This window comes from Sapajus apella, unplaced genomic scaffold (assembly GCF_009761245.1).
Source record: "Sapajus apella isolate SASKATOON/1434 unplaced genomic scaffold, GSC_monkey_1.0 scaffold85, whole genome shotgun sequence".
Lineage (NCBI taxonomy): Eukaryota > Metazoa > Chordata > Mammalia > Primates > Cebidae > Sapajus > Sapajus apella.
In genome coordinates, this window is record NW_022437025.1 from 1,116,997 (window position 1) to 1,141,248 (window position 24,252).

Genomic DNA, 24,252 nt, shown 5'->3' on the forward strand with positions numbered 1-24,252 from the left:
AGAGAAGTGTGGGTGGGTGTGAGAGGAAGCAGGGCCTGAGGGCTGCAGCTTGGAGAGCCGGGAGCAGAGCAGCGGAGAGGGCCCGGCCCCGAGTGCCCCCGCCAGCCTGAAGCCCAGCCTCCGGGTTCCATGAAATTGCCTCCGGTCACTCCAGGAGAAACAGCGCACAGCCCAGGAAGGAAAGAACAGGCAGCGTGGACCCAGGCTCCAATGCTGGCCGCCAGCTACCAGACAAGGATGGCCACGTCGCACCTGCCTGCCTCACTCCCCACATCTGCGGCGGGGGCGATGGTTGTGCCTGCCTGGCGGGGCTGCTGTGAGTTAAACGCCTCCCTGTCCACTGTCTCTGATGCGTTCTTCCTGGGTCACCCCTCACTCAACACCCCCAGAGGCTGGGTGGGCGCACCGGACACTTCAGAATGGAGTCCAGGACCTAGAGAAGCTTCAGGGATGAGCAGGGTGGTCGGGGGCCAGGGAGTCAATGATGGGGAGCGAGTGGAGGGAGGAGGGGGCGTCAGGACAGGGGGTGCGGGCAGGGCAAGGACAGCTGAGTGGCCCTGGTGTCAGAGCAGGGAGGCTGGGCGGGGGCGGGGGCGGGGGCGGCCTCTGCATTTCTGCCTCCAGGATGTTATGGATCTGGCGGGGAACACATAAACCATGAGCTCACCCCATGGGAACATGGTTTCCTCTGGCTGCCCCCACAACAGCTGTTCCCCATCAGCACCGGCCCCATCTCCCTAGCAGGAAGCTGGGCGGCCGCAGCAGGCCAGGTGTGGACGCCCCTCAAAACCTCCCATCTGCGTGGACATCACTGGACGGGTGGTAAGGGGGAGACGAGCAGTGGGGTGCAGCCCCCCACACCTCTGGCCCCTCTGGTGCCTGCCTTTGCTGTGACCATGTGGAGGAAATCAGCTCCCGGAGAGGGGGGCCAAGGCTGCAGGGTCCTCAGTGCCACCAACCAGGCATGACCCTGACCACTGGCTGAGCCCCACGTGGTGCCTCTGCCCTGGACCTGTGCCTCCCGTGCCCTCCTGGCTCTGCTGCAGCAGACGCATATGCTGAGGCCTTCTGGGCGGTTCCGGCCCCTCCCATGTGGGCTGTTCACACCATACCTGGTCCAGGCTGAGGCTTCCTGCCCCTTCCCCCTCCCACCCTGACCAGGTTGGCCTGGGGGGCCTTCGGTGCAGCCTGCCCACGCCGGCCCTCCCCTGCCACCCACAGCCAGGGGGACCCAGATTCCCTGCAGGCCAAATGCAGATGCCCCAGCCCCTCCAGCCTCTTTCCCCACGGGATGTGGTCGGTGACAAAGCAGGGTGGACTGGCCTCTTGGCATGCTGGGGCCCTGTGCCCACCCTGCCCGCTCTGAGTGTCCCTGCTGTGGGTTCCCAGCCCACTGGCTTCAGGCACTGACACGCCCAGAGCTCGCCTCTCTGAAAAGGGTGTGGGTTTCCCCAGGCCAGGCCTGTGGCCAACAACGCAGGCAGGTGTTCGTGACCAGGCCGTTTGTGTTTTCAGGAACAGACCCCAAACCACGCAGGGACGGAGGAGGCCCCGAGAGAGAAGGCAGGGGCTCACGCATGTGACCACAGAGAAGACTGCCTTCACCCTGCCCACATCCCGGGAGCACCTGCCGCACGGGGACCCAGTGCCGTTTCTGGTCTTCCGGTGCTGTCTTCTTGAGGCGTGGCCTCCACAGTGGCTCTCCTGATTCCTGAAAAACAGCTTCACTGAGGTGTCGTTCACACGCACACAAGTCACCCTTTAAAGTGCACTGTTCAGTGGTTCGTAGTATGTTCATTAAGTTGTGTGACCATCCCCACTAATCTCATTCCGGAACACGTGCATCATCTGCAGAAGACGTCCTGTGCCTGTTAGCAGCCGCTCCCTGCCGTGGTTTGAGTGTGGCCACAGCAGAGACCAGGCAGCAGTTTATCAACAGAGACTTCCTGCCTCACGGTCTAGAGGCCAAGGTGCCGGCAGGGCCATGTCGGCCCTCCTCTTCCACGAGGGCCCCTCGTATGCCGCCTGCTCACGCGGCTGGAGGCTGGGCCTGCCCCATGAGACCTTTCCAAAGTGGCTTTAGTCGCAAGGGCTCTGCCTCGTGAGTGGATCCCATACCTCCCATCAGGCCCCACCTCCCGGCCCAGCTGCAGGGGGTCTCAGTTTCAGCGTGAGCTGCAGAGGATGCAAGCATTCCAAGCACTGCACGCCGGCCCAGAACTCACCCTTCTCACAAAATCGGACGAGTCAGCGTCCTCTAGGGGGACGGGGCTAATAGGGTAGACGCATCTGTGAAGGGGGTTTCTGAGGAGAACTGACTACACGATCACAAGGTGAGGTCCCACCATAGGCCGTGTGCAAGCTGAGGCGCCAGGAAGCCAGTCCGAGGCCCAAAACCTCAACAGCAGGGACGCCGACAGCACCGCTGTGTCTGCGGCCGAAGCCCCGAGAGCCCCTGACAAACCACTGGGGTGAGTCCAGGAGCCCCACAGCTGAAGAACTTGGAGTCCGAGGTTGGAGGGCAGGAAGCATCCCGCACGGGAGAAAGACGGAGGCTGGGAGACTCAGCCAGTCCAGTCCTTCCACGTTCCTCTGCCTGCTCTATCCCGGCGGCGCCGGCAGCTGATGAGATGGTGCCCACCCCGACGGAGGGTGGGTCTGCCTCTCCCAGTCCACTGACTCAAATGGTAGTCTCCTTTGGCAGCACCCTCACAGACACACCCAGGATCAGTGCTTTGCATCCTTCAATCCAGTCAAGGTGACACTGGGTATTAAACATCAAAAAACACATTCATTCCATCCCAATTGCCCCAGAGTCTTAACTCACCCTAGCACCAACTCACAACTCTGCAGCTCCACGTCTCATCTGCTTCAGAGGGGGCGAGCCTCCAGGCACAAGCCATCTGAAGGCAGGCTCCCCTGCAGCTGTGAGCCCCTGAAATCAAGCAAGTTATGTGCTTCCCAAATGCAGTGGGACAGGCTCACGACAAACATTTCTATTCCAAAAGGGAGAAATAGGCAAGAAAAGAGAAGAGCAAGCCCAGGTAAGTCCACACGCGGCAGGGCAGACAGGGTGACACTCAGGCTCGGGGGCGATCTTGGAATCCATGCCCACCTTGCAGCCACGAGGGGCAGGGCCGGGCCCATGGCTTCTCAGGGCTTGGCCCACACAGCACTCGTGGGTCAGAGTCTCCTGCCTGCAGCTCTCCCAGGCTGCGGCTGCTCGTTTGTGGCCCTGAAGTCCTGGGGCCTTGGAGGCAGCCCCTGCCTCGGCTCCACTGGGCATTGCCCGGGTGGGGACTCCAAGGCAGCTCTGTCCCCACGATGAGTCTCTGCCTGGGCCCCAAGGCTGTCAGCAACACACTTTGAAATCTGGGCGGAGGCCACCGTGGCCTGCAGGGTCAGTGCCATGTGGATGCTGCCAAGGCCCACCACATGTCCCCTCGGGAGCAATGGGTGGGGCTGCACCCACGCCTGCCTGACCATGGCTGGGGCAGCCAAGGAGGGCTGGGCCAGGATCTGGGGAGAACAGGCAGGCTGTGAGCACTTTGGTGGCAGCGGTGCCTGAGGGGCCCACCCTGCAATGCTTCTGCCCTCAGGGCCCTCATGAAAGGGCTGGAAGGAACTAGCCGGGCTGCTTTCCCTCCAGGTTGTGCTGTGAGGCTGGACCACCCTTGGAGCTGCCCTCGGCAGACCCCGGCCTGCCAGCGCCTGGATCTTGGACCTCCCAGCTTGAGAACTGCAGGAAATACGTTTCTGTTGCTTATACATTACCCAGTCTGAGGTGTTTGGTTGTAGCAGCCAGGATGGACTAAGACGCGTCCTGTTTTCTCCCAGCTGTGCCCTCTCCCCTGGCCCGGCAGCCGGGAGCCTACCCGGTGTCGCCATGGACCTGCCCATCCCAGACATTTGACATAAGTGGTCTCACGTGATCTGTGGCAGTCCGCATCCGACCTCTTCCACTTAGCAAATGTTTTCAAGGCTCATTTGCTTTGGCGCGTGGGCCAGAGCTGCAGGTGAGTGGTATCGTGGGGCCAGGCCACAGCGTGTCCATCTGCCCATCAGCCGATGGGCACGTAGCTGTGCCCACGTTGGGGCTATTGTGGATTATGCTACTAGGAACATTTGTGGATGAGCTTTTGTGTGAACACATGTTTCTGATTCTCAGGGACGTGTCCCCAGGCATGGGATTGCTGGGTCATGTGGAAATTTGACTTCACACTTTGAAGAAACGGCTGCACCGTCTCGCGCTGCTGCACGTGAGGTTCTGTGTCTCTGCCCTGACACCGCTGACACGTCTGGCTCCAGACATCCCAGTGGGTGTGAGGTGGGGCCTCGTGTGGTTTTGATTTGCGTTTCCTGGTGGCTCACGGTGTTAGGCACCTTGTCCTGAGCTTGTTGGCTGGTGTTTACATGATTTGAAAAAACATCTATTCAGATCCTTTGCCCATTTTTAAACTTGGCTGTTTATCTTTTTATTGCTGACCTGTAAGAGTTCTTTAGCACATCGGGTTTTCACTGCCTCACCCTGGAGCCGTTACACATCCTTCTGCTCAGTCACTGGCCAGAAATGCAGAGAAATGCTGCTGTGTGACCCCACAACCTTGGCCTGATGCAGGGGTCCCCGAAACATTAGACAGCGCTGACTGTCTGCAGGACACAGCCCCAGGACGAGGCTTCACACTGTTGATTTGGCCACAGTCCCTCACGGATTCAAGATGTCCCCTTCAGCGTGTCTGTAATGCCTGTGTGTTCGCCATTGTCTTTTACCATGACTGATCCACACACCAGCCCCACACGGGCCTGAGAGCTGCGGCCTCCGGTGTCTGTTAAAACCTGGTGGCCACAGCTCTCCTGTTGCTCCTTTGTTCCAGAATTTCCTTCATTTTCTTACTTTTCCACGTTAACTTCACAATCTACCTGGTTCCAGGGTTCTCTGGTGTTTTAATTGTCCTGCCGTGGCTGCGCCAGCGCAGGGGACAATGCCTCCTGCCGCCCTGGACAGACCGGCCTTCTTGCTGGTCTGCAGCCCTCGGTCAGGTGCCAGGCCCTCTCCAACTGGTAGAGATCTGCCCGCTGTTTGCTCCTAGAAGTGCACACTTTTGTAGCTGTTGAAAATGGTGCCTTTTCTTTCTTCATCATCCCTCCTAACTGGGAGTGCTGGAATCTGAAAGAGCTGAGGCCTGACTGTGAATGCCATACACGGCTGCCCTCACAAGTTCACCTCTGTCTTCAAATCCATTTCCGAGGTCTGTGTGGAGTCACAGCAGCGTGCTGGGGTGCAGCCTCTCCAGCTGTGTGTGCCCAGCTCCTCCGGGGTGCTTGGCTGTGAGGCCTGGCCTGTCCCTGTGGTCGAGGCAGAAGACCCAGCTATCCCCTCCCCAGGCCCTGCCCACGCCCTCCCGTTACGCTGCCTGGACTGCACATAGGGCAAGACCCTGGGGCACACAGAGAGGAACTGGCCATGGGTAGAGACAGCGCCTGGCTGAAGTCCTGGGGAAGAGGCCATGTCCAGGGCTCCTGGACACAGGAGGTGGCACTGGCTGAGCCCAGTGCTCACGCTGGGCACAGGGGAGGCACTTTCGAGCTGGGGCCTCCTCGGAGCAGCTGCATCCGGGGCAATACCCACCCCCTGGTGTCCACATCCATGTCTTTACCAGAACTGCCACTGGCACCCACGGAGCTGTGGGCTTCGTCCAGGGAGAGCCGTGCCCAGCACCCAGGGGGCCTGCAGGGGTGCTAGGCTTCAGGGTTAAAACCGAGAATCCTGGCCCCCAAATCCCTGTACCCAGAGGCCCCATCAGAGCTGCCTGGCCCTCCCCTCCGCCAGCCCAAGCATCTGAGGCTTCTGCCGGCAGTGCCTGTGGCAGCCTGAGGAAGGGTGGGGGCCGCGGGGGCTGTCATTTGGTGTTGATCAAGGGAGATGCTGGTGTCTTTATGTCCCCAGGCCCTCCCAGGCTCCTTCATTCAGATGCCCCGCTCACAAACAGCCACCCAGTCCCCACCAGGGGCCCCTCTCACCTCTCACCTCGGAAGCCGTGCAGGGCCTTGGCCAACAACCTGGGACCCTCAGCTTGGATGGGCAGGAAGGTCCAGGAGGGGCCCCTGAGGCCTCCTCGCTTGGGTCTGGGGGTTGAGGCCACAGGAAGCCACTCTTCATCCCTGATGCCCACCTCCAGCTCTCCTGGCTGCCTCCTGGCCTCTGTCTCCCTCCAGGCTCCCACCCTGACCAGGGAGTTGGGGGGTGGGGAAGTGGAGCTTTTGGGGAGAGGCCACACCCAGTGTTGGGTTTGCATGTCCAGGATGGCCTTCTCCTGCCTGGACTCCTCCCCCAGCACTGGGCTGGGAGCTGTCAGGGTGACCCTGCCCTACCCAAGGTCAACCTGGGACCATGATCAGGAGGACGCTCCTCACTGCTCCTCCTGAGTCCGTGTGTGCCCCCGAAAGGAGCCGCGTCTCAGGGCACAGCAGACTGGAGAGGGCCCTGACCGGGGCCTGTGGGTGCCACTCAGCCACTTGCCCGGCTGCAGCCCCTGGCTCCCCTGGGCTGGCTGTGGGCTTAGGCTGAGCTGACAGGGCTGAGAGGTGTTAGCCCTTGGCCTGGCCTTGCCACGGCTCTGCTAGAGCAGGGGGAGGCCGGCAGACCAGATTTTGGGGCCAGAGGGAGGGCCACGTTGTGACGGATGAGAAGAGGGAGTGACCTGGCGGCCCCAGTGCGGGGACCCACAGCAAATGCCTCTGGGAGAGATGTGTCCCCGGTGGGGGGGCCGGGGTGCCCAGCAAGAGCAGCAGCTCCTCAGGGCATGGGGACCCAGCAGGCCGAATGGGGCTCTTGGAATAGAAGGAACCTCTTCGGGCTCAGCTTTGCAGGCGGAGAGGGGAGGTAGGGCCTGAGGCTTTTGCGGGGGAGGCGGCTTGCCCTGGGAGGTCTCCCTCAGGGGGCAGAGGAGCCAGGGCATCCAGCCAGGAGCAGAGAGCAAACCCCAGCCCAGGTGAACCCCAGGTATGGGGTGGGTGTATAGCACGTGACTTTGACCACGAGTGGACAGGTGAGGGGCGGACAGGTGTGAGCAGGTGAGGGGACATGTGGGAGCACATGGAAGGTGGGGGTGATGGGGACAGCAGAAGAGGCAGTGGGGGTCGTGGGGCAGGTGTGGGTGGCTGGAGGGGGGGGGAGGTGGATGGGGCCAGGTGGGGATGGATGGGGTTAGGTGTGAGCAGGTACAGGGCGGGTGGGGGCAGGTGTGAGGGGTTGGGGTTGGTGTGGGCAGGTGCAGGGCAGTGCCGGGGAGGCATTGTCGGGTGAGCGTGGGGCTGGGCAGAGGCTGGCCTGGGACCCCAGGCTGCTGCTCAGAACCTACTCTCTAGGTAAGCAGCTGGGCCCTGCTAGGTGTGACCACCCATTGCACAGAGTGGGGGAGGCTGGAGCTCCAGACACCTGCAGGGGCTGGTCGTGCCGTGGTGAGTCTGGCTCCTTGCCACCCTCTGTCCCACCAGCATCCATAGCCCTGGCTGGCCCTGGCGTCCTCCAGAGTGGCCCCCACCCCCCTGCTGGAGCCAGCTTGTGTCAAGGACCTGGAGAGTGCGTGGCGAGCCCTCCACAGTCGGGTCCTGCTGTCACTGAGCAACGGGGTCAGCAGCTGGTTTAAAAAAAAAGGGCAGCAGTAGGCCGCCCCAGAGGAGCAGCCATGCCCCGCGCTTCAGATGCAGGGAGGGTCCGGCTGCCTGTCCTTGATCTTGTTCAAGTCACAACACCTGCCTCTCAGGGATGTGTGCGGACCCTGGTGGGAAGCCCTTGGCTGCTGTTTGAGGGTTGGGCCAAGGGTGGCCAAGGCTGTCCAGCGGAGTGGTCAGGGGCTTGGGGGAGCAGAGGTAGACTCAGCAGTGCTGGTGCTCAGAGGGGCCTTGGGCCACACCCTGGCTGGGCCACCCCATCCTTGCCTGGGCTCAATGCCGAAGGGAGCGGGTCAGGTGGGTAGAGGCCTGGGGCCAGCCTGGGGTGCGGAGCTGCTCAGCTGGGCCGAGGTCCTCCTCCGGGCACCGGGCTCAGGGCCCAGTGGCCAGATGGTTTTCCTTCCTGCAGGGAGTGCCGGTGGGCGGGGGGGCGGGGAGGAGGCCTGGGAGGTCTTGTGCAGCTGGGCCTCTCTTGGGCTTCTCTGCAGTTGTTTTTTGCTGGAAAATCAATCCTGCAAGTCCAGCTGGGCTCTGGCTGAGAGCAGCCGGGGGCAGGGGTGGTAGGTGCTTCCCGGCCTCCTCGGGGTCAGTTCTGGGCCCACAGTGGGGACAGAAGGCAGGAGGGGGTGGGGGCCCTGCCTGGGGTGGGGATCCCAAAGAGCCTGACTCCCCATCCTGTGCCCTGCTTGGGCCACCCAAAAGAACTGTCCTGACCCTCCCAACTTCCTGTCCAGGTCCCTAGAGCTGCCTGCAGCCTCCCCTTGCGCCCGTGCCTGGGAGGAGGTCTAGGGAGGCCAGAGCCCAGGTGTTTGTCAGCAGCCAAAGGAGAGTTCTCCACCAAGGCGCAGTAGCCAGAGGAGCTGGGGCAGCCGCTGCCTGGCCCTCCCCGGTTCCACCCCTCCTGCCCCAGAGCCCTCCGCCAGACCTGGGAATCATGGCCTCTTCCTGCTCCAGGGGTCCCAGCAGGGCCCTCGCCCACCTGGAAGGTGTGCCCTGCCACCTGTTCTCAGCCCTTTCTTGAATGGACTCTGGGCCAGGTGTGAACACACGAAGGCAATGGCCTCTGCTTCATGGTCTGTGCCTCTGCTGTCCAGTTTAGGGGTCGCCCACGCCTCTATGGCTGGCATACCAGGGCTCTTGTTTTACCCATGAGGGCCCGGGACCTGTGCCCTTGATCACCTCTCCAGTTCACAAGCACAAGCACACACCTGCCAACCAGGCAGATACCCACACACCTACACGTACGCACACGTACACCAAGCCAGCGGGCCCCACCGCCTCTCCACCATCCACTGCCCCAAAGCCCTCAGTGTTACAACCAGGAGGCGGCTGTGGCTGTTCCCTTTTTAATACACCTGAGTTGCACAAGCCCAGATTCATAGACCTTTGTTGCTCCATATAAATTTGGGGATAAAATCGTTGAACTTGTTCAATGTAAGCAGCTGAAATTTTGCCTGGGAAGGTGATGAAGTCTATAGCACTTGGAAAAATATATTTAAAGCACAGTATTTTATGACATTAGCAGCCCGCCCCACAAGCACAGCCCGTCTCATCTGACAGCCTCACCATTCACCATGGAGGTTGGCGGCCCCGGTCACTCCCACGGTCTTTACCAGCCAGGTGCCGGCGGCTAGGACCAGATTCTGGCCACTGTGCTCACTGCGGAATCGGGCTAACGGGCCAGACCCTGCATCGTGAGGACAGAGCAGGATGCATCCCGTCACAGACACCCGCTGTCTGCACCTTTGTTTGTTTCTGCCCTGGGTGGGCAGGACAGCTGGCAGGCACCACAGGTGCTCCTGTGAGGCCCCCTGGCCCGTCCAGGATTAGCTGCAGGCTGTGGCTGATTTTCCTGGATTTTCTACACAGACGCTTGTCAGTAAACACCAGCGGCTTATCTCTTCCCTTCCAACACGCAAACCTTATTTCACGTTCTGTCTTAGGGTTTTGGCACAATCTCCAGGCTAATACCAGCCTCCAGGGAGATGAGCCGTGCTGCCCATTTCACCGGCAAGGAAACCAAGGCTGAGGCCCCCCCCGACCCACCTTCTGCTACCAGCACCCCTCCTGGGGCCGGGCTGGACAGGGTGACTCCCCGGAGGCGGCACCAAAGGGAGGTTCCTTTTGAGGCTCCAAACATTTTTCTGTTAGACTCGGAGCCACACTTCAGTGTCCAGGCTCCCTGGCCGCCAGCCTCACACCGAGGACAGCCCTTGGCGGCGTTCCCTTTCTGCAGGGAAAACCGACCCTTTTACTTGGAAACACTGAGGCCAGCTGAGTGGGACCTCCGGGCCTGCGTCCAGCCCACATTGCCAGTGCCTGGCTGCCTCTCAGGGCGTGGCCTGCCTCCAGCTGGAGCTGGGAGGGCGGCCCCACCCTCGGCTGCCCTGGGGGCTGACCAGGGCCCAGTGACCCAGCCCAGGGCTTGCCTGTGCAGAGGCTCAAGCCAGCAGTCAGTGTGGAACTCCTGGTCTTCCCACCGCCGCCTCTGCAGCCCCCACCAACGGTATCAGAAAACGCCAGCTCCAGCCAGCACCCCAGACCCTTGAAGTCACCTTGGCTGCCCCTCCTCACACCCAATGCCTGTGTCGGCGAAACCCGTCCAGAACCCACCCTTCCCATCAGCCCAGGCCACCCCCCTCAGTGGTCCGGGGGCTCCAGGATGAGGGGCTCCAAGCTGGTCAGAGACTGGCTGGGTGTTCTCTGCCACTCACCTGCTAAGGGGAAGGATGCAGAGGCCTCGGTCAGTGAGGCAGGGCTGCCCTCTGTGGGCCTCGAGACTGTGAACCACTACCCATACCCAAGACCTCTGCAGGCCCCGGGGTGCACTGCCAGGTAGGAGGGGGCACCCCCACCAAAGGCAGGGGCCTCCCCACTGCTTCTGCTTTAGATGGGGCAGGGAGCAGGGGGAGGCTGACACTTGGGGGCTGACGCTGCAGGGTCTGCACGCCTGGGCTGGCAGGAGAACCCACCTGCATGCAGGGAAAGGCTTAGGCCAGGGACGTCCCAAAGGGACCCGGGTTCTCCCAGCGCCCGCTACAGCCCCTCCTTGCACTACCTGGACCCACCTGCAGGAGTCTGCCTGGGAGCGCTCCTCCGGGGTGTCTGGTATCAAAGTTAATCTCATAAAATGAGCTGGGACCCTGCTGACATGCATGGACCACACGTCCAAAGGAAACTGAGGAACCAGGAGGCCAGGATTTCGAAGAGGACACCAGCAAACAGGTGCGGCTGTGGACCAAGGTGAGGGCGACGCCTTTTGGCTTTTTTGCACATTTCTGTAGGCTGGCTGACCCGTGGTCTGGGCAGCTTCCTCGGTCCTGACGTCTGCTTTCCTTCATTCTCCTGTGGCCCACGGTCTTCCCAGGTCGCAGGCCGGCCTGAGGGAGGTATGCCAAGAAGGGAGGGGGTGGGCCGCAGGGCAGGACCTCAGCCAGTCAGACCAACATCAACATAATGGCCTGACCTGGCACACTGCTCCCCTTCCACAGGGGCACTTCAGCAGGCCGCCTCTCAGCCAGGACCCTACAGTGCCCCACGGATGAAGCAGGCAGAGGCACAGGCCCGGTACACACAGAGACCACTGCCCAACCTGCCACGGCCCTGTCTTGGGGTCTTTCTCAGGCTGCCCACTTCCGAGAGGCTGAGCTGGGCCCTGGAGGTCACCACAGCCGGGACTGAGGCTCACCCGGGTTGTTGTGAGACAAAGTCGCTAGAACAGATGCCAGGCACGCTGGCTCTTTCCGGGATTTTTATTTCTTTAAAATAATTCATACAAATGGTTACAGTCACAAACATGATTTTAACCAAAATATTGCTAGCCTACCACATCAGCAGGACGGCACCGGTGCAGGCGGGGACGCTGCCACCCTCCGCGTCCCCAGGACAGACATCGGCGGGCAGCGGGCGTGCCGGGCACCGCCCAAGCTTCTCCTGGAGCTGCTTCGTGATGCCGTCTTCATTTGGAACAAGGGGGTTCATGCCAAAATTAGGAAAAACAGCCTTGTTTTGTTTTTCTAAATTATTCTAAAAATAAGACAAGCAGGTAGAAAAAACAATGCACTGTGTGGCATAAAAAGAAAAACGGGATGGATTCATTGTCCTGAGAAGTTTGCCAACTGCCTCATCTGGGGCACGTTCCAACATAGAAAAGGAAAAAATAACCTCCAATTGATTTCCGAATGCTCCCTCAGGTTTTTTTTGTTGACAGCTAAGCAAACAGATCCTTTGTAATGTTCTAAAAACTGTACACAGACAAGAACGTTCATGGGAGAGTAACTACTGACTTCTTCTGCTTAACGAGGGACGCGAACGACACAGGACAGAGAGCCCACGGGACGGACGACAACCGACACGGGACCGGCGCTGCCCACCCGCCTCCTGCACCGCCCGGCAGTCTCTGCAGCGCCAGGGCTGCCACACAGGCACCTCCTCTGCACACTCGGGTCCGAGAGGCTTCCGGCCCTCCGCCCAGGCACCGAGGCTGGAGAGCTCCTCCCGGGCTACAACTGGTCACTCGCGTGGTCTCGATCCGCCTCGGGCTTGACAGTTTGGCCGGGAGAAGGGGCGTGGGGCGGGTGGGCCACAGGGGGCAGGCCGTGGGACAGGGACATGGCGCTGGGCACGATGCCTTCCACAGCAGCTGGGATGCCAGTGGGGGCCACACCCACCACGCCAGGAGGGTACCTGCTGGGAGAGGGTCCAGCCGTGGGGCCCACCTGTAGGCAACCTGGCCAGGCCCCGCCTGCCCTCACAGTGGCAGCAGCACCGAGGGGGCATCTCCAGGAGGACCAGCAGTCAGGGTGAGGGTCCTTGCCTCTGCACAGACGCTCCTGCCCACCAAAGCTACTTCTCAGGGCAGGGGAGGGGAGCTCTGGTGTCTCCAGGCAACTGGAACATGAGGTCCTCACCTCACCCACAGTCCCCTGCTCCCACAGCACCCGTGCCCACATAGGCCTCTGCCCAGCAGTCCCATGTCCACTGGGCCCTGAAGGCCACCCAGCCCAGGCTCCTTCCAAGGGGCCCTGGTTCTTGTGGGACTTTTGGGTGAGGTGGGCATCAATTCCACCCAGATCCTCCAGCTCAGCAGAGATGCTGCCCTTTCTGCCAAGGGCTATGCTGGGATCCAGGGGAAGCTGCCCACCCTCATGGAGGCTGTTAAGTTCCCAGTGGGCCTGCTCACCTGTAGGCGGCCCCATTGAGCTCTGGGTGCACAACCGAGGGGTCCATGCTGGCCCAGTGGGTGGCGGCCGTGAGATGGTCCTTGTTGACACAGTTCTTCAGGCTGTCTGGGATCCGGCCTGGGAGACGCAGGAGGGAGGAACAGCTGTGGCTCTGAGGGCACCCCAGGAGCATGGCCCACTGGGTTGAGGACATGAACTGCAGCGCCCTTGGCAGCGTGCTCCTGCCCTCAGCCCCAGGGCTCCCCAGGCACAACTGGGTACTGTCGGTGGCCAGCACCCTCACAGTGTGGGCAACCCCCAGCCCAGAGCATGTGCCCAGCTTGCTGAGGGGCCTGTCTACTCAGCCCAGGAACCTCCCAGAGCAGCTCACAGGCCCCAACCTGCAGTCTAGTGTGTCAGACATGGCTCCAGGGCTCAGCCTGACTTTGGCCTCAGAGGCCCCTGCTGGGGGCATGGTGAGAGCAGTGAGAACCACGGCCCTGAGCTGGCAGAACATGGGCCCAGATGCTGGGCAGATGTGAGCCCACGAGCACCTGAGGCTGGCAGGAAGGGTGCCCCAGGCCACAGGTGGGCGCACAGCCTGATGGAGCTACCCCTGCGCCCACCTGTGATGGCTCTGCGGAGCTCCCCTGGCCTGACCGAGCTGCCCCCGCGCCCACCTGTGATGGCTCTGCAGAGCTCCCCTGGCCTGACAGAGCCGCCCCCGCGCCCACCTGTGATGGCTCTGCGGATCTCCCGTGCTGCCTCCTCTCGCATCTCGATGGATGCCTGCTCACTGTACCATGCGGCGTGGGGGGTGCAGATGAGGTTGGGTGCGTCCTTCAAGGGGCCCTGGCTAAAGCTGGGAATAGCATGGGCACAGTCAGTGCAGCCCGAATGTTGCGCCCGCATTCGGGGGTGAGGTGGCTGGGCACTGGACACCCTGTGGGAGGGCCCTGCTTAGGAAGCAGACCCCATGGCCTCTGCTCTGCTGGGCAGGTGGGCTGAGCACAAGGGCACAGCCTGGGACAGTCAGACCCACTGGGGCTCCTGACAGCGGTGGGATTTAATCTCTGAGCCCTCAGGGGAGCAGCCTTGATGGGGGGACATACTGGCCTGGCCCCTCTCCACTGAAGGGTCTGTGGGTCCCACAAGTTGATCCTGCCCCTGCCAAGGGTGTCTTCTCCTGCAACTAACATCCAGCCCAGGGCTGCCTGGGGTCCCAGGGCGCCATTTGCAGGTCTGGATGTGACCCCGTGGCTCCATGGCCAGGGCCATTGGGGACCACTCACAGATATTGGAGCCTCACGCTCTCCTGGCTGGTTGGGAGCCCTGCCCAAAGAGAGGCTGCAGAGGACAACTAGTCCCTCCCAGCACGGAGGCGAGGCAGGCCCGGAGCCCATGGCTCCATCCTCACCACACAGTGGATGGCAAACTCTCTCAGTGCCGGCCAGCGAGAGGCTGAGCACACAGGCAAGTGCCTGGCCTGGCAGAGGCGCCGTCTGGAGGTCAAGGCCGGCAGGAGGGTGGGCAGGGAAGAGCAGGGGCGGCACCAGCCGTGGGGGCACCTGAAGGGTTCCGACTCGTGCACGTCCAGGGCCGCGCCGCGGATCCGGCCCTCCTTCAGGGCCTGGGCCAGCGCCTTCTCGTCCACCAGGCCACCCCGGGCCGTGTTCACCAGGAAGGCCCCTTGTCTCATCTGGAAGACGTAAGGACAAGGCTAGGCTCAGTCAGGGATCCACACAGGGTGGGCAACCAGGGAAGCAAGGGTGGCGCTGTGCCCCATCAGGTGGGGGAGCTCCCCAGCCCCTTCCCAGCCCAGGCCCACCTTGGGCTCAGCAGGGCTCTCAGACTGAAGGCCCTGGGCATTTGGCACCACGGCCCTGGCAGGCTGGCTGGGGCTCGGGCCTTAGAGACCTACACAGCCCCACACCACCTAGAGAGCTCAACCCTCCTGTGCAAGCCGAGCTGAGGACTGGGCGGAGCTCCAGGCTTGGCTCCTATGATACCCTCTTTCTGGGTCCCCTCCAGCCCAGCCTCCCAACGCCCACGGCTGTCTGCTCTGAGGCGTGGTTTTTGACTCCAGCCCAGCCGGGTCCTGCAGCAGAGCCTGCTGTCTTTGGAACAGGCTCGTGTTTCAGGAGCTTTTGCAAAAGGCCCTGGGAGAGGCTCCCCCTTGGCTTTGCAGCCAGGGCATTCCTGCATCCCCCCATTTCAAAGCCAGCACCCGGCCACGGTGTTTGGCTGGCAGCCGTGCATGTCACAGTGGCTCCTCTTTGGTGAGGTGCTGCCCGTTGCAGCCTCACACCCAAGGTCTTCAGAGACAGCAGGGCTCTGACCAGTGTCCATGTGCCACACCCTGTCCACTAGAAGGCTCTGTGAACAAAGAAAGGGGAGGCGGGCACCTGGCCTCATCCTTGCAGCTACAGGGGTCTGGACAGACGGCTGACACGTGGCCTGACATGTGTACACACATGCACACACTAACCAGCACATACAAACATGCAGACATACGTGCACCCACGCACACGTGCCCATGTACACACACACCAATGCGCACATACAACCCCCTGAAAGGGGGGAGCCAGTGGGAGCCAGCCACCCCCAAGTCCACCCACTCAGGGAAGTGCAGTGCTGAGGCAGAGGCCCCCTGAGCACAGCCCTTTCCAGCTGCAGATATGCAACCTGAACGTGCCGGCACAGCGCGGAAGCCGCAACGGCTGACCCAAGGACCCCAGGGAGCTGCGTCTGTCCCTGCTATGCGAGCGACAAGGACTTCAGGGGAATCTGGTACTCAAAGGCCTGTGGTCTTGCCTCGCATGGAGAGTATTTTTGGTGTCTGAGTAGAACTCGGAACACGGAGAAAGCTGTCTGTGCAGACGGGGCTCACTCCAGCAGGGCTGGCGGACACCGTGGTGTGGCTCGATGAGGGCAGGGTCTCGCCCAGGTGCGGGTGGCAGCAGGGACCCACCTGACACCCCCACCTGTCCCTCACGCTGGCCCTGCCAGAAGGGAGTCCTGTGCCCGGCCTGCGCACCTGCTTGACGGTGAAGTCATTGATGAGGTGGTGGTTGTGCTCGTTGAGGCCGCAGTGCAGCGTCACGCAGTCGCTGTGGAACAGCAGGTCCTGCAGGGTGCTCACGCGCTGCAGCCCCAGTGCCCGCTCCACGCCGTCTGACAGGTAGGGGTCGTAGAAGAGCACGTTGAAGCCGAAGGCCTTGGCTCGCAGCGCCACCGCCTGCCCTACACGACCTGGTGGCGTCAAAATGCAGCATGAGACCCTTGCTCACCCACGGCCAGGAGGCCAGCCCCCACAGCCAGGGTCAGAGTGGCCTCTGCACCTCAGTTTGACCGTCTGTCTGCCGAGGATGACACCTTGGGCGCCCACGCCCACTCCACACAAGATGTCTGCCTCCAACGTGCCCGCTGCCAAGGCAGAGGCTGTGCACAGGGGTGGAAAGGGGTGAGCTAGCCCCTGGGTCCACATCACCTGTCAGCCATGCCACCCCCACTGTGGCCTGTCCACAGGACAAAACATGAACCACTCCGTGTCAAAGGGACCAGTCAGCAGGTCTCCACCTGGCCCACACACGCCACGTGTGCCCAGGCCCCACCAACGGTCTGCTTTCGGGTCCACCTATCAGTGTCTCCAGCACCTCCATTCCAGCCACAGCTCGGTGGAGATGGCAAATGGGGCAGGAGGGAAACTTCCAGACCAGGATGGTCCCGCTGGGGTTACGTCCCGTCCTGGTTGTGTGGAGCAGTGGAGGCCACCCGGGCAGACATGCCTGCCCGTCCCCCAGCCCTGCTGTGCGCCCTTCACATCCAACTGCCTGTCCCCACCCCAGCAGTCCAAGGCTGGTGCGGGTCCCAGCACAGGACCCTCAGAGCAAGGGCCACCGAGTCTGGCTGGGGCTGGCTCTGCCCTAGGGAAGGTCTGCAGGGTGCACGCACGCACTGTGAGCCAACAGTGTGGGCACAGACTCAGAAGCCCAGACACGGCTATAAGGACATAGGACCCCAGCCCATAAATGCAGTCTCTCCTGTATTGCGTAGGAGGAAACTGCTGCAAAGGAAGGAAGCAGGGTGGGTGCTGGGGCAGGCGGGGGAGTGGACGCAGTTTCAAAGGCGGCGGCCAGGGCAGGCCTCCCTGAGAAGGCCAAGCTTGCTAGAGACATGAGGGGCAGGAAGGGAGCTGGAGAGCTGGAACAGCATGTGTGAGGGGCCCACAGTGCCCTGAGGGCCACGGAGACCAGACTACCAGGCAGACAGGACAGCCGGACGCAGCCCAATGCCCAGGGAACAGGATGGGAGGAGGCTGGGAGGCCAGTCAGAAGAGCTGAGGACCACCTCAACACACTACATCCTAGAAAGAGAGGCACCTGTTCTAGAAGGAACATGGTGGTTGCAGCAAAAGCTCTTTAAACATGCTTAGAGATGACGCCAAGTGTGGATGTAAGTAGCAGAAAGACGGAGGGTTCCAGAGGAGCCACACAGAAACCCAGTGCAGGGAGGGCTCACAGGGCGGAGTGGAAGCAGGATTCCGAGGGTTGGAGCCACAGCTGGAGTACCCAGTCCAGGGAGGTGGGCTCAGCAGGGTGGAGGTGGGTGCAGGATTCTGAGGGTGGAAACAATGGCCCAAGTCCCCAGGGAGCTCCTCAGGAGTAGGAACAGCCCCGCCCATCAAACCCCCTACCAGGGAATCCCACCGAGTGGGCAGGAAAAGGAGGGGAGAGGCACCTCCCCCAGTGCAGAAGGCAGAAGAGACTCGGCTTCCCACTGCACTGAACAGAAAGCCCAGGGAGTTGGGCTGCCGGTGGCGAAAACTAGTTGGAGCCCCAGCCCAGTGTCCCCTGCCTGGCACGGGAGAGCAGCAGCTGTGTGGGGGAGACGATTCTTTGCTTTAGTCTCTGCTATTCTTTCCCGCACGACGTCCTGCTTACGATAGGGACTATAATAACACAGGTGAACGGCAGAAAGACGTGGTTTCTCATCAGAACAAGATGCTAGAAGCAACGAACCCACAGATGACCGAGGCTCCAATCAGCCAGCAAAGGCTCTTAAATAACTACTCTAAACGTGCTCAGAAATGACACTAAGTGTGGATGTAAACAGCAGAAAGACGGAGGATAAAGAACCACACAGAAATTCCAGAACTAAACACCCTCTCTGAAACAGAACTCCCTGGATGAAATGAACAGCAAAAAGGATCGGGAGCTTGAAGGCAGGGCTCAAAGTCAGCAGACGGTGCCCAAACAAAAGCAGATAGAAAAGAATTTACAACTTTCTTAAAGAACAGGCCATAGTGGCTCACACCTATAATCCCAGCACTTTGGGAGGCCAAAGCGGGCAGATCACATAAGATCACGAGTTCAAGACCAGCCTGGCCAACGTGGCAAAACCCATTTGTAATATAGCATTACAAATGCCAAATGCCGAACAATAAACTGAATGAACTCTGTGGAATCCTTCTACTAATGACAGAATGCTGTAAAGAAAGATTAAAATAAAGGGAGCAATGTCATATTTGTGTCCTGAAGATTCAGTATCATTAGGAAGTCAGCATTCCCAAAACTGACGTTAAGGACTCAACAAAATGAAAACTGAAGAGCTGATTGCAGAATGGAAATGGAAACGCACAGCAGGACCTAAAACAGCCAAGACCCTGGAAAAGAGCATGCCGAAGGAACATGGCCTGCCAGACCTCCAGGCTCACTGCCGTGTGCACAGCGTGGCACTGGGGACAGGGAACGCCGCCTGCCAGACCTCCAGGCTCACTGCCGTGTGCACGGCGTGGCACTGGGGACAGGGAACGCCGCCTGCCAGACCTCCAGGCTCACTGCCGTGTGCACGGCGTGGCACTGGGGACAGGGAACGCCGCCTGCCAGACCTCCAGGCTCACTGCTGTGTGGACGGCGTGGCACAGGGGACAGGGAATGCCGTCTGCCAGATCTCCAGGCTCACTGCTGTGTGGACAGTGTGGCACAGGGGACAGGGAACGTGGACGGCGTGGCACAGGGGACAGGGAATACCGCCTGCCAGACCTTCAGGCTCACTGCCGTGTGGACGGCGTGGCACAGGGGACAAGGAACGCCGCCTGCCAGATCTCCAGGCTCACTGCTGTGTGGACGGTGTGGCACAGGAGACAGGGAACGCCGCCTGCCAGACCTCCAGGCTCACTGCCGTGTGGACTGTGTAATACAGGAGACAGGGAAGAGAAACAGATCAACGGAACAGAAGTGTCCAGGCGGACCCACTCACATGTGACCAGCTGCCTTTGCACAAACAAGCCAATGGGAAGGAGACCCCACATGTGCTGCAGTGACCTGCCATCCTGGGAAAGGGCAGACCACAACCCCAGCCTCACATCACGCGTGAGTGGCAACCCAGAAGACCCTGGATCCAGAGGTAAAAGCTTCCAGAAGAAAACACAGAGCACCTGCATGACCATGCGAGATTCCTCACAACACAAAAGACATTCATGTAAAAATCAACAGGTGATACAGTGGGCTTCATCAGCATTGAAAACGTGTTCTCGTTGCAGAGACGCCAAGAAAGTGAAAAGTCAAGCCGTGGCCTGAGATACTGGGAAATATTTAAAAACAAACATTTTGAAATTATGAAAATATCCACGGTGCATATCGATCTGACGAGAATGACACAGATCACGTGAAGGCTTTGTAAGCAACACGGAAAAGACCACAGCAGAAAACACAAGGAAAGCTGTGAAGGGCTCTGTGCTTCACAACACAGGCACTGCCAGTGGCCAGTAAGGGCAGGAAAAGGTGCTTGGCCTCCTTGGTTATCAGGAAACTGCAGTTTAAGATGAAAATACCACAAAATGCCTGCTGGAGTGGCTAGAATTACACAGACCACAACACGGAGTGCTGGCGAGGACGCAGCTGCCTGAGCGAGAAGCCACGTCCTGCTCTGGGACACAAAAATTCCACTCCAAGGAACAAATCCAAGAGAAATGTGCTCACAGAAGTTTTGTGATATTCTAGCCACAAACTTAGAAAATTCATCACCGAGAGTCTGGACAAGGGAATCATGCTGGGTCCATGTGATGGAACTGTCGTCAGGAAGGAACTGCTGGGTCATGCAAAAACACAGACAAGACCCAGGTCACCACCCCGATCAACAGGAGGCAGGCACCTCAGCAGAGCTGGGGGAGGCCCCTGCTCCAGGAAGCGGGACCTGGGTCATCACGGGGCAACTGCGGCGGAAGGGGGCCTCAGGGGGTGCGTGATGTAGGAGCCTGCTCTGCAGATGGACTTCGGGGGGCGGTTCTTGGGTGTAAATGTGTACCACGTTTTCCTGTGTGTACATAAGATAGTGCATTTTTCAGAAGGGAGGGAGGAAAAGAGCCAGAAGGAGATGTAAGTCATGGGCACCAAAGCCTCACAGAGCAGAGGAAGCGGCCGCCCCCCTCGCCTATGCTGAGTGGTGCCAACACTGTGAGCCACACGCCGCCCAGGGCTTCAGCCTTCTTGTAGTCAGGACAAGAGTGGACTCCATGCTGAGAACCACCTAGACACAGGCGTGCATGGCGGAGGGCAGACGGTGGCATGCAGACCCTGGGAGGGCCTGGGTGGCTGGAGACCAGCACTGGCCCTGCCTGGAGCATAAGGCGCTCCGGAGGAGGGCGGGGATGGGGCTCAGGGACAAAGGCAAGGGGCTGTGTGCGGGCTGCAGGTGCTCTGTGGTCAAAGGTGCCAGGTAGGTGGCCGGGGTGGGATGGGGGTCCCTGTCCACGAGGTGGAGGCTGCAGCATCAGGGGGCTTGTGTCCCTAGAGGACGGAACCACTCTCCTCTGCTCCTGTGGCCAAGGGAGCTCTGGCCTGGCCTGGGTCACCATGAGAGCACCACACGCAGAAGGGCTGCGCCAAGGGAGGGAAGCAGCTGCACCCCAGGACCAACCCCAGCGGCTCTAGAGGTGCCTGCCTGAGGGCCCACAGGATGACCTGGGCCAATGCAGGGGAGAATGCCCATGGCCAATCCCCCAACCTGCCAGGTCCACCCTGCACTCCCCAGGATACCAGGACCTACCCTGCAGTCCCTACCAACACTCCTCAGGTCAGGCCTGGGTGGGGGCCTCAGCAGGCGGGGTCCTCAAGGAAAGGGGTGGCCACAGCCCTGCCCTCTGAAGCACCCCAACCAGGTGCTCCAACCCCCATTCAGCATGGGGCTGTGAGATGGGCAGGCTTGGCCGAGCTCCACGCTCAGCCTAGGCAGGTGCCACCCTCAGGCCTCAGAGTGGCCACGGGAAGGGCCTGGGGCCTTCAGGGCTGGGACCACAGACCCTGACCCCAGGAGAGAAAGGACACAGAACTCCAAAGGCAACACACCCACCTGCTCTTACCAGGGGAACTACAGACACCCCCGCCAAACACAGACAGCCCACGCCTTCCCAAACCCCCTAGTCCCTCGTTCACCCCAGGTGAGGCGTCAGACCTGTGGCTGCAGGGCAGACGGCGCCCTGCAGGCAAGGGACACACGAGGCCCTCGTCCCACGGGCTTGCTCTGGAGACAGCCCAGGCACTGACTCTGCACAGGGTTGGCAGGCAGCTCAAGGAGCCCTGATCTCCTGGCCCTCCCGGCCTCTGCCCACACCTGGGCTTCCTGTGCCTCCTCCTGCCTCCCCTCCACACACGTGTGCCATGGCCCTGACATGGGCGGAGTCGCCCAGGCCTCAGATGAGCAGAGGTATAAGAGACGGGCACCTCAGCGTTCCAGGGTCCTCAGAGGCTCCAACCAGCCCTGGGGTCCTGGTGGGGGCACCAGCAAGGCCATGAGAGCTGTGTCTAGGAAGAGACAAACATGTTCCGTGCACATCTGTGAGCCAACCTCTCCCGCTGGTTGAGGTATGTTGTCCTCACCAAGACCACCTAACATGTCCCTGTTCCTCACATGCTGGTGGGACAAGGACACAAGTCAGCAGGGGTGGGCTGTCTGGATGTTTGGGAAGCGGGGGGCTGGCTGGTCAAGGGGAGTCCCTGGTCCTCACATCCCCATGGGGCCTCCTGGGGAGACAGTTACCTGGGCCACAGTGTCCAGGGGGTCTTCAGAAAAGGGACCCCTCCAACCCTCTCCATGAACCCTCTAAGGGAGCATCTTCCCAGCCCACACCTGGGCCCAGCCCAGATTCTCCTCCCTCCTTTATGGGGCTCCCCACACCTGCCCTCTCTCAGCTCTACTTTCCTTCAAGACATGACTCTACTCCCAGAATCTCACATACACACACACAGACACACACAGACACAGACAGGCACACGCACACGCCTGCTGGTCTGAGCTCAACCTGGGCCTGGCTATGTGGGGCCTGCTGCGCACCAGACCCAGGACAGCGCTGGGCCCAGGACAGGCGGCTGCAGAGTGAGTGGCAAATCAAGAGTGAGAGAACACGGGGTCAAACCACTCCATGGGACCAGGGCCAGCAGCAGGAGGAGCTACTGGTGACGGCAGAGGCGGCCCTGCCCGAGCAGAGCCCACACAGCCAGCTCCAGGGGCCTTGAAGGGTGAGCACATGCCAGACCGTGGCTGACGTGTGTGCCCACATGTATGTCCATGTCTAGCTGCGTATGTGTCCACAACTGACAACAATGTGTCCCCGTGAGGTCATGTGTGATGCCCCTGTGTGCCGTGTGATAGCTGTGTGTGTGCTCTGGCATCTGTATGTCCCCGTGATGTTATGTGCATGTTGTGACGTCCACGTGTGATGCCCCCGCATGCCGTGTGATAGCTATGTGCTGTGACATCCAGGTGTGATGCCTGTGTGCCGTGTGATAGCTGTGTGTGCTGTGACATCTGTATGTCCCCGTGAGGTCATGTGTGTGCTGTGACATCCACGTGTGATGCCTGTGTGCCGTGTGATAGCTGTGCTGTGATGTCCACGTGTGATGCCCGTGTGCCGTGTGATAGCTGTGACGTCCACATGTGATGACTGTGTGCTGTGTGATAGCTGCGTGTGCTGTGACATCTGTATGTCCCCGTGAGGTCATGTGTGTGCTGTGACGTCCACATGTGATGTCCATGTGCCGTGTGATAGCTGTGTGTGCTGTGACATCTGTATGTCCCCGTGAGGTCACGTGTGTGCTGTGACGTCCACGTGTGATGCCCATGTGCCGTGTGATAGCTATGTGCTGTGAAGTCCACATGTGATGCCTGTGTGCCGTGTGATAGCTGTGTGCTGTGACATCCACGTATGATGCTCGTGTGCCGTGTGATAGCCATGCTGTGACATCTGTATGTCCCCGTGAGGTCATGTGTGTGCTGTGACATCCATATGTGATGCCTGTGTGTGCCCATGAGGTCATGTGTACTATGATGTCTGTGAGGCCTACAAGTGGGCTGTGGCGTTGTGTGTGACGTCTGTGCAGGCCCATGTGAGGCCGACATGTGCTGTGACATCTGTGTGTGATGTCTGTGTGTGCCCATGAGGTCCACATGTGTACTGTGATAACTGTGAGGTCCACGTGTGCTTTGGGATTGTGTGTGATGTCTGTGCAGGCCCGTGAGGTCCACGTGTGTGCTATGATGTCTGTGTGAGGCTGTGTGTGCTGTGACATCTGTGTGTGATGTCTATGTGTGCCCATGTGAGGCTGTGTGCGGTGACATCCACGTGACACGTGTGCAAGCCCGTGTGATGCCCATGTGTGTGCTCTGACGTCTGTGTGTGTAGGGCACACAGCCTGGGATTCCTGGGACCCGGCGCCTGGGCTGTGCACACTCAGTCCTGTCCTGGGTTGGGACCGACACCCGCAGCCCCACCCAGCCCTGGGCCTGTCCTCCTAGGCATGGCTGAAGAATGGCAGTGCCAGACGCTGGGAGGGGGCACAGGCACGGAACTGTGGCCGACGCACCGAGTCCAATGATGCCCAAGGTCTCCCCACGGATCCTGGCGGCGCCGGACGCCACCTCTCGGATCTGCTCCACGCTCTGGACTCGCGTGCCCTCCCGCAACGCCTGGTGCAGCCAGGTGGCCCGCCGGTACAGGTTCAGGATGTGACACAGCGTCGAGTCGGCTGTCTCCTCCACAGACGCTGCAGGCACGTTGCAGACGGCGATGCCTGTGGGGACAAGGACACGGCGGTCACCCCCGGACCAGGCCCAGCCCCCGGGAGGACACCAGGGCCGCCGGGGCCGGAGCAGGTGTGAAGCTTCCCAAGGAAGAAGCCAAAGGACATGTTCCCAAGGCAACCCTGGGAGACTATGGAACAAGCGCGTCTCACAGGGGGTGGCAGAGTAACCAGCCAGGCCCCTGCGTGCTGTGGCCCAAGCCCCAACTCCACTTAAGGTTCACGAGGCCCCAGCTCCTGTGTGCTGGGGCTGAGGTGGAGACGCTGTCCTGACCCCTCCCAACTCAGCACTGGAAGCCCAGGACCACCACTGCCCCAATTCCTCCCTGGGAAGCTGC

General features: G+C 60.8%; 3 protein-coding genes across 12 annotated transcripts in view; all 3 read right to left on the reverse strand.

Moving 5' to 3' along the window:
* Window positions 1-479: 479 nt before the first annotated feature.
* LOC116533969 lies at window positions 480-1,988 on the reverse strand. Its single transcript, XM_032253895.1, is given in 5 exon segments — window positions 480-790; window positions 793-816; window positions 819-842; window positions 845-1,012; window positions 1,015-1,988. Coding segments are annotated over 5 exon segments (588 nt in total). The 5' UTR covers window positions 1,334-1,988; the 3' UTR covers window positions 480-737.
* A 9,420-nt stretch (window positions 1,989-11,408) lies between these two features.
* The window catches only part of CTBP1 (C-terminal binding protein 1), a 34,178-nt gene continuing 21,334 nt past the window's right edge, over window positions 11,409-24,252 (reverse strand). For 5 of the 8 annotated variants that reach the window (XM_032253906.1, XM_032253901.1, XM_032253903.1 and 2 more), the window contains 6 exons: window positions 23,699-23,905; window positions 15,874-16,088; window positions 14,405-14,535; window positions 13,571-13,698; window positions 12,857-12,974; window positions 11,409-12,363 (listed from right to left, as the gene is read on the reverse strand). In XM_032253906.1, the coding sequence (XP_032109797.1) occupies window positions 12,177-12,363; window positions 12,857-12,974; window positions 13,571-13,698; window positions 14,405-14,535; window positions 15,874-16,088; window positions 23,699-23,905 (986 nt within the window). In that variant the 3' untranslated portion in view covers window positions 11,409-12,176. The remainder of the gene's footprint in view (window positions 12,364-12,856; window positions 12,975-13,570; window positions 13,699-14,404; window positions 14,536-15,873; window positions 16,089-23,698; window positions 23,906-24,252) is intronic. The other 3 variants (XM_032253902.1, XM_032253907.1, XM_032253908.1) reach the window with 1 other exon arrangement.
* On the reverse strand, window positions 16,095-23,692 carry LOC116533973 (histidine-rich protein PFHRP-II). Of its 3 annotated transcripts, none has more exons than XM_032253912.1 (2): window positions 19,017-23,692; window positions 16,095-18,953 (listed from the first exon to the last, which is right to left on the reverse strand). In XM_032253912.1, the coding sequence occupies exon 1, from the start codon at window positions 23,429-23,431 to the stop codon at window positions 22,526-22,528; it is 906 nt and encodes a 301-aa protein (XP_032109803.1). In that variant the 5' UTR covers window positions 23,432-23,692; the 3' UTR covers window positions 16,095-18,953; window positions 19,017-22,525. The 3 variants fall into 3 exon arrangements, with proteins under 3 accessions (XP_032109803.1, XP_032109805.1, XP_032109804.1); XM_032253914.1 differs by having other exon boundaries at window positions 16,095-18,540; window positions 18,665-23,692; XM_032253913.1 differs by having other exon boundaries at window positions 16,095-18,540; window positions 18,603-23,692.